Source organism: Chelon labrosus (genome assembly GCF_963514085.1).
Source record: "Chelon labrosus genome assembly, chromosome: 19".
NCBI classification, from domain to species: domain Eukaryota; kingdom Metazoa; phylum Chordata; class Actinopteri; order Mugiliformes; family Mugilidae; genus Chelon; species Chelon labrosus.
Genome location: NC_140352.1, coordinates 12,426,853 through 12,437,470, shown reverse-complemented (window position 1 = coordinate 12,437,470; position 10,618 = coordinate 12,426,853). Strand labels below are relative to the sequence as shown.

The following is a 10,618-nucleotide window of genomic DNA, read 5'->3' as shown; positions in this document are numbered from 1 at the left end:
ACCCTTGCAATCAAGGCCACAAGTTCACCTGTCCACATAATGTGTTTCACTGCAGAGCACAGTGGGATGAGAAAAGAGCTTTGTAATCATTTCAGACACCCTAAACCTATCATTAGACTACAAGGCTATACAATACATTTAGCTGTAATGCTCCCCAAAGGCTATAGTATTCATACATGCACATAAAACAAGGTGAAATGCATGTAGGCTAAAAACCTCACATGACTTTTGATTTGATGTATGACTTGAATATTTTTTTTTATGTCTGCTGCTAAACCCCAAATGGTAGATAGATATAGCACAGTAACTGAAAACATGTGCTGAGATCCGTGGTTTAAAAAAAAAAAAAAGTTTTGATGTGAAATTATCGTTAGGAGCTTTAGCGCCATCGTGTGACGTGCCCATGGCAACAACACCCAACACGGAAGACCTCAACCGCATTTCCGTTAAAGGCGGAAGTGGAAGTTGCCCACATCCAATATGTCCGTCGGCGTCTACGTTCCCTGAACAAAAACAAGACTCGTGGAGAAATGGCAGACGGCGGAGTCGACGAGCTATCGCAGCTTGAGTATCTGTCGTTGGTGTCCAAAGTATGCACGGAACTTGACAACCATCTTGGGATAAGTGACAAAGACTTAGGTGAGTATTTTTGGCCTCGTAACACTGTAAAACCAGGTAGCTAGCTTGTGCTAACTAGCCGTTGTTTGCTAGCTAGCCTCTGTATCAACCGTTAAGTTTGTAAGCTAGCATGTCTTCCACAAGTTTAATCTCTTTTTAGACTGTTCCCCCCAACAAGGTGTATTGTTAATTATATTTATAAGTTTGGAACAACACCTCACTAGAGCTAAAATTATTGTTTGGTGTGCGCTGGAGTGTGAGTTTCGATCAACGTTGGAGTTATGCTAATGCCCTGTCTAATTTCTAATTTTGTTGCTTCGCAGCTGAATTTGTCATCAGCCTTGCTGAAAAACAGCCGAGTTTCGATGGATTTAAAGCTCTGTTGCTGCAAAATGGAGCCGAATTCACGGTGAGTTCATCGTTACAACATTGAAGCTAACTTTTAACCAGCTCGACTTGGTCACTAACTTTTTTTTTTTTTTCTCCGCCGTGTTTATTGTAGGATTCTCTCATCAGTAATTTGCTCAGGCTCATTCAGACTATGCGACCTCCATCCAAGGCATCTGCAAGTAAAGGTGAGCTCATGCTACCATTAAGCTATCCGTTCATCTCGGTTAAAGGCTGTTGGCTGATAGCTGTACTAAAGTGCCAGTCATAAATCTCTAAAATAAACACCAATAACATGCACCTCTTCTAAAATGAACAATATCCGCCTCTTTCAGCTGTTGAAGAGTCGGTTACGCCGAAGACAGAAAAGGATAAGTTGAAGGAGTTGTTTCCTGCACTCTGCAGACCAAATGACCCAGAACCAAAGGTACGCTACACCAGCAGACTATTTGTTGATGGTGTCTCTTTGACCTGCTGTTATTACCTTTACACAGTAGTGTATTGCAAAATCTTCATTTTGGGGATGTTATGGATTTGCACATTCATCAAATAGTGTGAGGAGAAACGGAGATAGTTTGAATTTATGTGTAAATTCGTCTTAAATGATATTGTGCTGCTCCACATCTACATGTCACTAAGGGTGTGAGTTAACTGTGTCGATGTCAGACAGCCTGCAACAAACGGTAGTCTTCCTGTCGGCTGGTCAATTGGTTGTTCAATATGTTCTTGTCTGAACATATTGGTCCGGTACTGGTCAGACAATTGTGTTACTTTCATAATAGAGAAAAGCACATTAAGTTCAACAATGAACATGGCATATCCTCTAAAGATGTTGTTGTTTTTAAGACTTGAGGCTTTGGCACCTGGCACAGATCTTCTGTGTTCACAGTCAACTGTTTTCATTTCAGTTTAAATTAATGATATGAAAGTGTTTAAAGTCATGCAAATACCAGTCATTGATGAACATTTAAAACAAATTTAGGATACCGTGTAGCTTGCTTTTAGTGCACTGTAGCTGATTATTGAATATAGAAGTGACATACGATTTCTATGTCATGAAAAGTCTAAAGAGTCTCTTTGGTTGACTCAAGCCCTACAAAATGGTTTCGCATCTGAACATTAAACTCAATATTCCCTATCGACTGTGCTGCCTACTGTGTGGCCCTGGTGAATCTTAAAAGTGACTATTATGAAAGCTTAAATGTTGCCTAATGAATGACGACGGTGTTACTAATTCATTTTTTTTTTGTTTTCAAAAATTCAGAAGCTATTGGATGAAGATGATGTGAAAGTGGCAGCTGATGCCATGAAAGAACTAGAGATGTTTATGCCCAGTGTCAGTGGGTCAGACTCCAAAGTGAGCAAGAACAGGTAAGACGACTGGACACATTTCATTTGTCCGCTAGCTAGGTTATATTGTTAAATGTATGAAACCAAAGTGCTACTGGATACAGAATTTCTCTCGGGATAAATAAATCTATCTCAATATACTGTAAAGACCAGATTTCTGTGGAGTTTGTGTGTGATTTATTTTTTTTTTTGTTGTGTTGTGTTTTGTTTTAGTACAGTCTGTCAATTGTGGCTTTTTCATACATGTCCCACTTACTCTCGCAGGTCAGAGAAAGGTAGGCATCACAGTCGAAGTCGCAGCAGAAGCAGAGAAAGGGACAGACACAGAGACCGAGACCGAGACAGGAACCGGGACAAGGACAGGAAGAGGCGGCATCGTTCTCGATCACATTCCAGATCCAGGTCTCGCTCCAGAGATAGAGACAGGCACAGGGATAGAGACAGAGATCGCGATCGTGGCAAAAGAAGAGATAAATCTTCCCGCTGGTCCGAGCGGTCGCCCAGCCCTAAGAAAGAAGACAGGGACTGGAAGGACAAACACGTAGATCGCCCTCCACCAGAGGAGCCTTCTGTTGGCGACATCTACAACGGAAAAGTCACCAGCATCATGCAGTTTGGATGCTTTGTTCAACTGGAGGGACTACGGTCAGTATGAAATTACAACCTTTACTCAACTTCAGCTTGGACTGCTGGATACTGGTGGGGTGTATGTATTTCATTTATAAGCTAAACCGCAATGTATTTTCAAATTTCTAGGAAACGATGGGAGGGTTTGGTCCACATTTCTGAGCTGCGTAGAGAGGGCCGTGTGGCTAATGTGGCTGATGTTGTCAGCAAAGGTCAACGGGTCAAAGTCAAGGTTCTGTCTTTCACTGGCTCCAAGACCAGCCTCAGTATGAAGGTAAGAAAACACACAGATTTACTGAGAATAAAAGAAAAAAAGGTCCAGTCTGGGCAGTTGATAACACTATTGGCTGGTACTTAATTATATTTTAATGATTTATGTTCCTCCTCTGTTCGTCAGGATGTGGACCAAGAGACCGGAGAAGACCTGAACCCCAACAGGAGGAGGAACGTAGGCCCCGACGGCGGAGAGGAGATCTCAATGAGGAATCCCGATCGACCAAGCAACCTGAACCTGGGCCACGCCCCTGAGCTGGAACAGGATGACACATTGGAGCGCAAGAGGCTCACAAAGATCTCTGACCCAGAGAAGTGGGAGATCAAACAGGTGGGCACATGTTCAGAGTGGTACAAGTTTCTTTTGAGTCTTAGGGGAAAACACTCAGTCCTGTCTGACGACTTATCTTAGCACAATACTCATGCTTTGTGTCTGCCCTCAGATGATTGCTGCCAACGTGCTGTCCAAAGAAGAATTCCCTGATTTTGATGATGAGACAGGAATCCTTCCTAAGGTTGATGATGAAGAGGGTAAGTTATAGTCTTCTCATCATGCAAACACAGTCAAGATTTCCAAATTCTACACAAAATCATTATAAAAACTTTATTTGAAATGTGAAACCAAGTGGCTGTAACAAGCGATTTCATTTAATTTTGGAAAATGTTTAGTTATGTAAGTAGGTAATGTAACATTTGCGGTTGTTGTCCTTACATGGGCATCAGATCGAGAGGCCCTGATTGTTTCTCTCTGGTTGGAATAAATGTGTTTATATGTTTGCCCCAAACTGAGTGAAAAATCTAGTAACATTACAAGTTTCCATGCGGGACAGGAACATGGAGGTAGCAAAACAACCAAACAAGTGTTTCAAAAGATAAACGAAGCTGGAGAACATGTGGGCAGCAACGCTGAAAACACGACTCTGTCTTAAGATAATCCTTTATTTATCCCACAGTGGGGGAAAATTGCAATGTTGCAGCAGCAGACCATTTAAGGACAGTGCAAGCTGGAGAGGGAGGAAAAAAGTAAACATTAAATAATTACAAAATTATAGTCTTGTTTGGAGCAAATTCAGTGTTGTCAATACATAAAGGGGAAAGTGGTATTTTCATCCTGATCAGAAAAGGTCTATGATGCATGGGACATGTAAACGCTCTGGTTCTCAGATCATTCTATTAAGTGTCTATGTAAACAGTGAAGCTGGAATCGCTGATCATGCTCAAGAAATGTTGTCTAGTCCTACATAAACAATGACTGAGAGCTCACTGCTTACTGACTGGTTGTGTTCATTTTCATACAGATGAAGACCTGGAGATTGAGCTGGTTGAAGAGGAACCACCGTTCCTAAGGGGACACACCAAACAAAGCATGGACATGAGTCCCGTCAAGATCGTCAAGGTAACTCATTTTTAAGGATGCTTTTTATTTGGTTTAGTAAATGGAGAACCGACGTATTGTGACTAAACTGGAGTTCTATTTTCCTCAGGTACAATGTTTAAGAAAACAAGGATGGTATTACATTTGACAGCATCACTTACAGAGCGTTGCATTTTGCGTCATGATGTAGTTTAATTTGGATTGACATTTGAACACTTAATGAGCAATTGGTTTCCCCTTTGCTCTCCACAGAATCCAGATGGCTCTCTGTCCCAGGCCGCCATGATGCAGAGCGCTCTGGCTAAGGAGAGACGAGAGCTGAAGCAGGCTGCACGCGAGGCAGAGATGGACTCCATCCCCATGGGGCTGAACAAACACTGGGTCGACCCGCTGCCAGACGGTTAGAAATCTATTAGACACGCTGATCACGTCATTCGTTAAGACGCAGATGTTGGAGATTAAGTCCTCAACATAAAAATATATTTCAATTACCCTATTGGTTCTCCTAATGTCTGTGTTTAGATGTCATTGAGAAATGGTTTTTCTTTAGGCTACTAGGCTTAAAAAATCAGAATTCATTTTGGAGTCTGTGCGTTTTCCCTGCTTTATGAAAACCACACACTTCCTCCACGCTGACAGACAGAACCCCCTCAGGCTTCCCAGTACTGGTGATGTTTATCTGGCTTCCTGCAGCCCCCCATCTGGCCGGATGGAATAGTCTTGCAGTGGTTCAGTGTGTCTGTATGCTCTCCATAGCCCTAAGGTGCTCTAGACAATTTCCATTGGTGGGCCTTATCCTGCATTAACCCTGCCGATTTTAGTTCAAATAGACACATTTATCTCTTCATTGTCAAGTGAACTTCTTCTCCTCTTTTGCAGTTGACGGCAGGCAGATTGCCGCTAACATGAGAGGCATTGGCATGATGCCCAATGACATCCCAGAGTGGAAGAAGCATGCTTTTGGAGGGAACAAGGCGTCCTACGGAAAGAAGACCCAACTCTCAATCCTGGAGCAGAGGGAGAGCCTGCCCATCTACAAGCTGAAGGAGCAGCTCATTCAGGTTCGTTACGGTTTAACAACCAAACTCCAAGGGAGAGTTTTCAGATATTTAGTTGCACGCTTCAGATGGGAGTTTCTAAATGATTCTGATGAGCTTCTTTTGAGAATGTGATCATCCTTTAACAAGCAGATGTTGATGCTTAAAGTAATTTACGCTTTTTGGATGCATCGGTAGGAAATAACCAGATTTCAGCCTTCATTTTCATTTTCCATTCTTTCGTCTGGTGCTGATGAAGTGCGTTATCAAACGGTCCCCACAGAAATGTCAGAAAAGAAATGCATGTGCCACAATGCAGGTGGTGGAAGTGTGTGTAGTATCACTCTCCTGTTGGCATTTTTATTTACCCATTATAGCTTTATTCCCATCCAGATAGATTAAATCCATAAAGGGGAATGGGTTTGTGACCTTTGCTGTTCATCTGTTACAGGCTGTTCATGACAACCAGATTCTAATTGTCATCGGAGAGACTGGCTCTGGGAAGACCACGCAGATCACTCAGTACCTGGCGGAGGCAGGTTATACCACCAGGGGGAAGATTGGCTGTACGCAGCCCCGTCGTGTGGCAGCCATGTCTGTGGCCAAGAGAGTCTCTGAGGAGTATGGTTGTTGTCTTGGACAAGAAGTGAGTGATTAAACCTTAAATATGTCTGAGTATTTAAATAGATCTACAATATGTTGTTTTCAGGGATTTGTTCCACGGAGCAGAGCAGCTCATCGTTTATGTGTTTTCCAGGTGGGTTACACCATCCGTTTTGAGGACTGCACCAGTCCTGAGACGGTGATCAAGTACATGACAGACGGTATGCTGCTGAGAGAGTGTTTGATTGACTCCGAGTTGGGCCAGTATGCCATTATCATGTTGGATGAAGCCCACGAGAGGACAATCCACACCGATGTTCTGTTTGGTCTCCTCAAGAAGGTAAGCAGGATCCAGCAACAGTTCATATGTTTTTTGTTTTTTTTTTCTTTTTCAAAATGCTAATGCAAGTATTGAAAGAGATTCTGAGGGTTTCTGTTTTGTTTTTGTAGACTGTACAGAAGCGCACAGACATGAAGCTGATTGTAACCTCAGCCACATTGGACGCCGTGAAGTTCTCTCAGTATTTCTACGAAGCACCCATCTTCACAATCCCTGGCAGGACGTATCCAGTGGAGGTTCTTTACACCAAAGAACCTGAGACGGACTACCTGGACGCCAGTCTCATCACCGTCATGCAGATTCATCTGACTGAGCCTCCAGGTACGACTTTTTAAATCTTGAAAATATACATGTTTTTACCACAAGGCTTTTGCATTGCTAACCTTCTCCTTGTGCCTCCTCTCTGCTCAGGTGACGTCCTGGTGTTTTTAACTGGACAGGAAGAGATCGACACCGCCTGTGAGATCCTGTATGAGAGGATGAAGTCACTGGGACCCGATGTTCCTGAACTGATTATTCTGCCGGTTTATTCTGCCCTGCCCAGTGAGATGCAGACCAGGATCTTTGACCCAGCACCTCCAGGCAGCAGAAAGGTACCTTCACAGTGATCTTTAAAACACAGGACTATGTCTCTTCTGCTAGTTTTGTTTTTTAGTCTCCAAGTGTTTCAGCAGTGTGGTAAATGTGGTCTACATTTACCACAGTCCAAGTTTGGGACAAAACATTATTATAATGGCTTGGTGTTGTTTTTTTCAGGTTGTCATTGCTACAAACATTGCAGAAACCTCTCTGACCATCGATGGAATCTATTACGTAGTGGATCCTGGCTTTGTCAAGCAGAAAGTTTACAACTCCAAGACTGGCATTGATCAGCTGGTAGTGACTCCAATCTCACAGGTAGGAGAGTCTTTGTACTTGATACTGCAGTAAAATAACACAACTTCCCTGATGTTTTAATTGTGTTTGCAAATGTTTTTCTTTTATCGTAACACAATTTATTATATTTGATTTCAGGCTCAAGCCAAGCAGAGGGCCGGTCGCGCCGGCAGAACAGGCCCTGGGAAGTGTTACAGGCTGTACACTGAGAGAGCCTACAGAGACGAGATGCTGACGACCAACGTGCCTGAGATCCAGAGAACCAACTTGGCCAGCACTGTCCTGTCTCTGAAGGTACCGCTGGCTTTACGTGTTATCCTACGGCGACTGAGATCCAAGCTACTTCTCTACATTTGTGACTTTTGTGATTGACTTTCTTTTTATATTTGTGTTTCTGTCTTCCAGGCAATGGGTATCAATGACCTTCTCTCTTTTGACTTCATGGACGCTCCTCCCATGGAGACCCTAATCACAGCCATGGAGCAGCTCTACACTCTGGGAGCTCTGGACGACGAGGGTTTGCTCACACGACTGGGTAGAAGGGTGAGGAGAAATTTACCTTCCCTCAGCTGTAAATACGGAGTCATGGGTTTGTTTAAGCTGTTATACTTAATTTTTTTTCTGTGTAATTCTGCCTCCTAGATGGCTGAGTTTCCTCTGGAGCCCATGCTGTGTAAGATGTTGATCATGTCCGTCCATCTGGGCTGCAGTGAAGAGATGCTCACGATCGTGTCAATGCTGTCTGTGCAGAACGTCTTCTACAGGCCAAAGGTATGCCTTCCTCTAATATCCAAAATTTAAAAGCTTAGAAGGGAATCGGAAAGTTTTTGGACTGTATATTGAAATTTGTGTCGGTTTGTGTGCTATAATCCCTTCAGTTTGGATATCCGTAATGCTGTGTTAAATAGTTTTCTAATCCAATAATGTCTTTTGTGTGGTAAAGGACAAGCAGGCCCTGGCTGACCAGAAGAAGGCCAAGTTCCACCAGCCTGAGGGCGATCACCTGACTCTGCTGGCTGTCTACAACTCCTGGAAGAACAACAAGTTCTCCAACCCCTGGTGTTACGAGAATTTCATCCAGGCTCGCTCCCTGCGCAGAGCTCAGGACATCCGCAAACAGATGCTGGGTATTATGGACAGGTAAAACAGATCCACTGTGTCAAATAAAAGAATCACGTAAAATGTTAATGACAAACAAAAGGCTTTAAACATCCAATGTGTTCTTTTCTCCTCAGGCATAAATTGGATGTGGTGTCTTGTGGTAAAGCCACAGTGCGAGTCCAGAAAGCCATCTGCAGTGGTTTCTTCAGGAATGCAGCCAAGAAGGATCCACAAGAGGGCTACAGGACCCTCATAGATCAGCAAGTTGTGTACATTCACCCGTCCAGTGCTTTGTTCAACAGACAGCCTGAGTGGTATGTCAGCATCTCAGTTCTACATGTTCCTCTCTTTAACAGGATGTAAACGTGGTCCGTGTTTAATTTCCGGCCTCTCTCTCGTCTGCAGGGTTGTGTACCACGAGTTGGTGCTGACTACCAAGGAGTACATGCGGGAGGTGACCACCATCGACCCTCGCTGGCTGGTAGAGTTTTCCCCCGCCTTCTTCAAAGTGTCCGACCCCACGCGCCTCAGCAAACAGAAGAAACAGCAACGCCTGGAGCCCCTGTACAACCGCTACGAGGAGCCCAACGCCTGGAGAATCTCTCGCGCCTTCAGACGCCGCTGATCCGTCACGAATACACCGCGCGGATGTTTGGACATTGGTGATGAAGTCACTTACAGCAGGCCCTGCTGGTTGAAGGGTCCACATCACAATTCGGTTTCAATCTGTGCTCGCATCTTTTTTTTTTTTTTTTTCTCTCTCTGGACTAAATTATCTGAAATCCATCTGTGGTCCTTTTAGACTCATTATTTTAGATAAGGAGCTATTTGTTTTTATTAGCACTAAAGAGCAGGAATGATAGGAAACCCTTCATATCTGGTTTTAAAAGTCTTCTAAATAGTCTCATGGGCTATTTATTCTAACTGTGTAAACTGTAGTAGCAGCTTAGTGTTGAGGCTGAATAAGGACCTGGAGGAATTATAACCTGGCTTCTTTTATGTTTCACTTTGTCAGTTCTTTGGTGACTTGAAAGATGTATGCTTGATATGTTTTGTATAATATCCTAGACAGTTTTCACTCGTCAGCGCGTTCGACATCTACAGTGGAACTGTGATAACGTGTCCTCATTAAATTCTACATTTTCTTACATCTGTTGAAGTACATGGAAAGTTACTCCAAAAGCAACCTGAGAGGGAGAGAGGGGGAGGTTGGTGCTGGTTGTAACAGGTCACAAAAAAATGGAAAAGAAAGATGATTACAAAAACTAAACCTAGGAACCGTATTCACAATTTAAAATGATAGGTTTGAATTCTAAAGTAGGCAGACTAATGAATAATTTCATTTGAATTCTTAACTTTAGTTTGTATTGCTTTTTTTTTTTTTTTTTTTTTTTAAACTCTTTATTTGTCTTTTTTTTTCACAGAAAAACAAACAAACAAAAAAAAAAACATAAGTAAAAACAAGAGTACTGCATATACTCCATTGCTCTACAATAGAAATAAACAGCATCAAATTACAGAGTGACGCGTGTAGAGCATGTAACGAGAAGAAAAACTAACAATAGTTATAAACTAACAAAAAGGGGGGGAACCATGATGCCCTATACTGTTCTCCATCATGATTACTGAGGCTGTGAGCTTTCCGTGAATCTGGTCCATTTTTCCCAGCGTTGATGCAGAGTCCTTGCTTCCAGTCTTAAGTAGAAAGTCAGTTTTTCCATAGAGTATAGCTCCTTGACAATGTCCAACCACTGCCCTGTGGTTGGCGGGTCAGCTTTTAACCAGTTTCTTGTGATGGCCTTTTTACTGGCCAATATTAGAATTTTAAAAAGATAAGTGTCCTTGTTATGAATAATGTCCCCTGTCATCAGGCCCAGGTACAGGATTCGAGGGTCTCTAGGCACCTTATACTTTAAAATCACTTCCAGGATTAGTGTAACTCCATCCCAAAATGGTTGCAGGTTTGAGCAAGACCAAAACACATGCGAGTGATTGGCACTCATCTGCCCACATTGTCTCCAGCATTGTTGT

General features: G+C 42.9%; 1 protein-coding gene across 1 annotated transcript; it reads left to right on the top strand.

Annotated features, from left to right (window-relative positions):
• Nucleotides 1-388: 388 nt before the first annotated feature.
• dhx8 (DEAH (Asp-Glu-Ala-His) box polypeptide 8) lies at nucleotides 389-9,955 on the top strand. Its single transcript, XM_084567549.1, is given in 24 exon segments — nucleotides 389-529; nucleotides 531-639; nucleotides 942-1,027; nucleotides 1,121-1,193; nucleotides 1,341-1,432; nucleotides 2,270-2,376; nucleotides 2,620-3,000; nucleotides 3,112-3,256; nucleotides 3,380-3,586; nucleotides 3,699-3,786; nucleotides 4,554-4,651; nucleotides 4,883-5,030; nucleotides 5,510-5,691; nucleotides 6,119-6,313; nucleotides 6,425-6,610; nucleotides 6,721-6,931; nucleotides 7,022-7,203; nucleotides 7,367-7,507; nucleotides 7,625-7,780; nucleotides 7,892-8,029; nucleotides 8,129-8,257; nucleotides 8,430-8,626; nucleotides 8,722-8,901; nucleotides 8,993-9,955. Coding segments are annotated over 24 exon segments (3,777 nt in total). The 5' UTR covers nucleotides 389-403; the 3' UTR covers nucleotides 9,213-9,955.
• The last annotated feature ends 663 nt before the right edge of the window (nucleotides 9,956-10,618 follow it).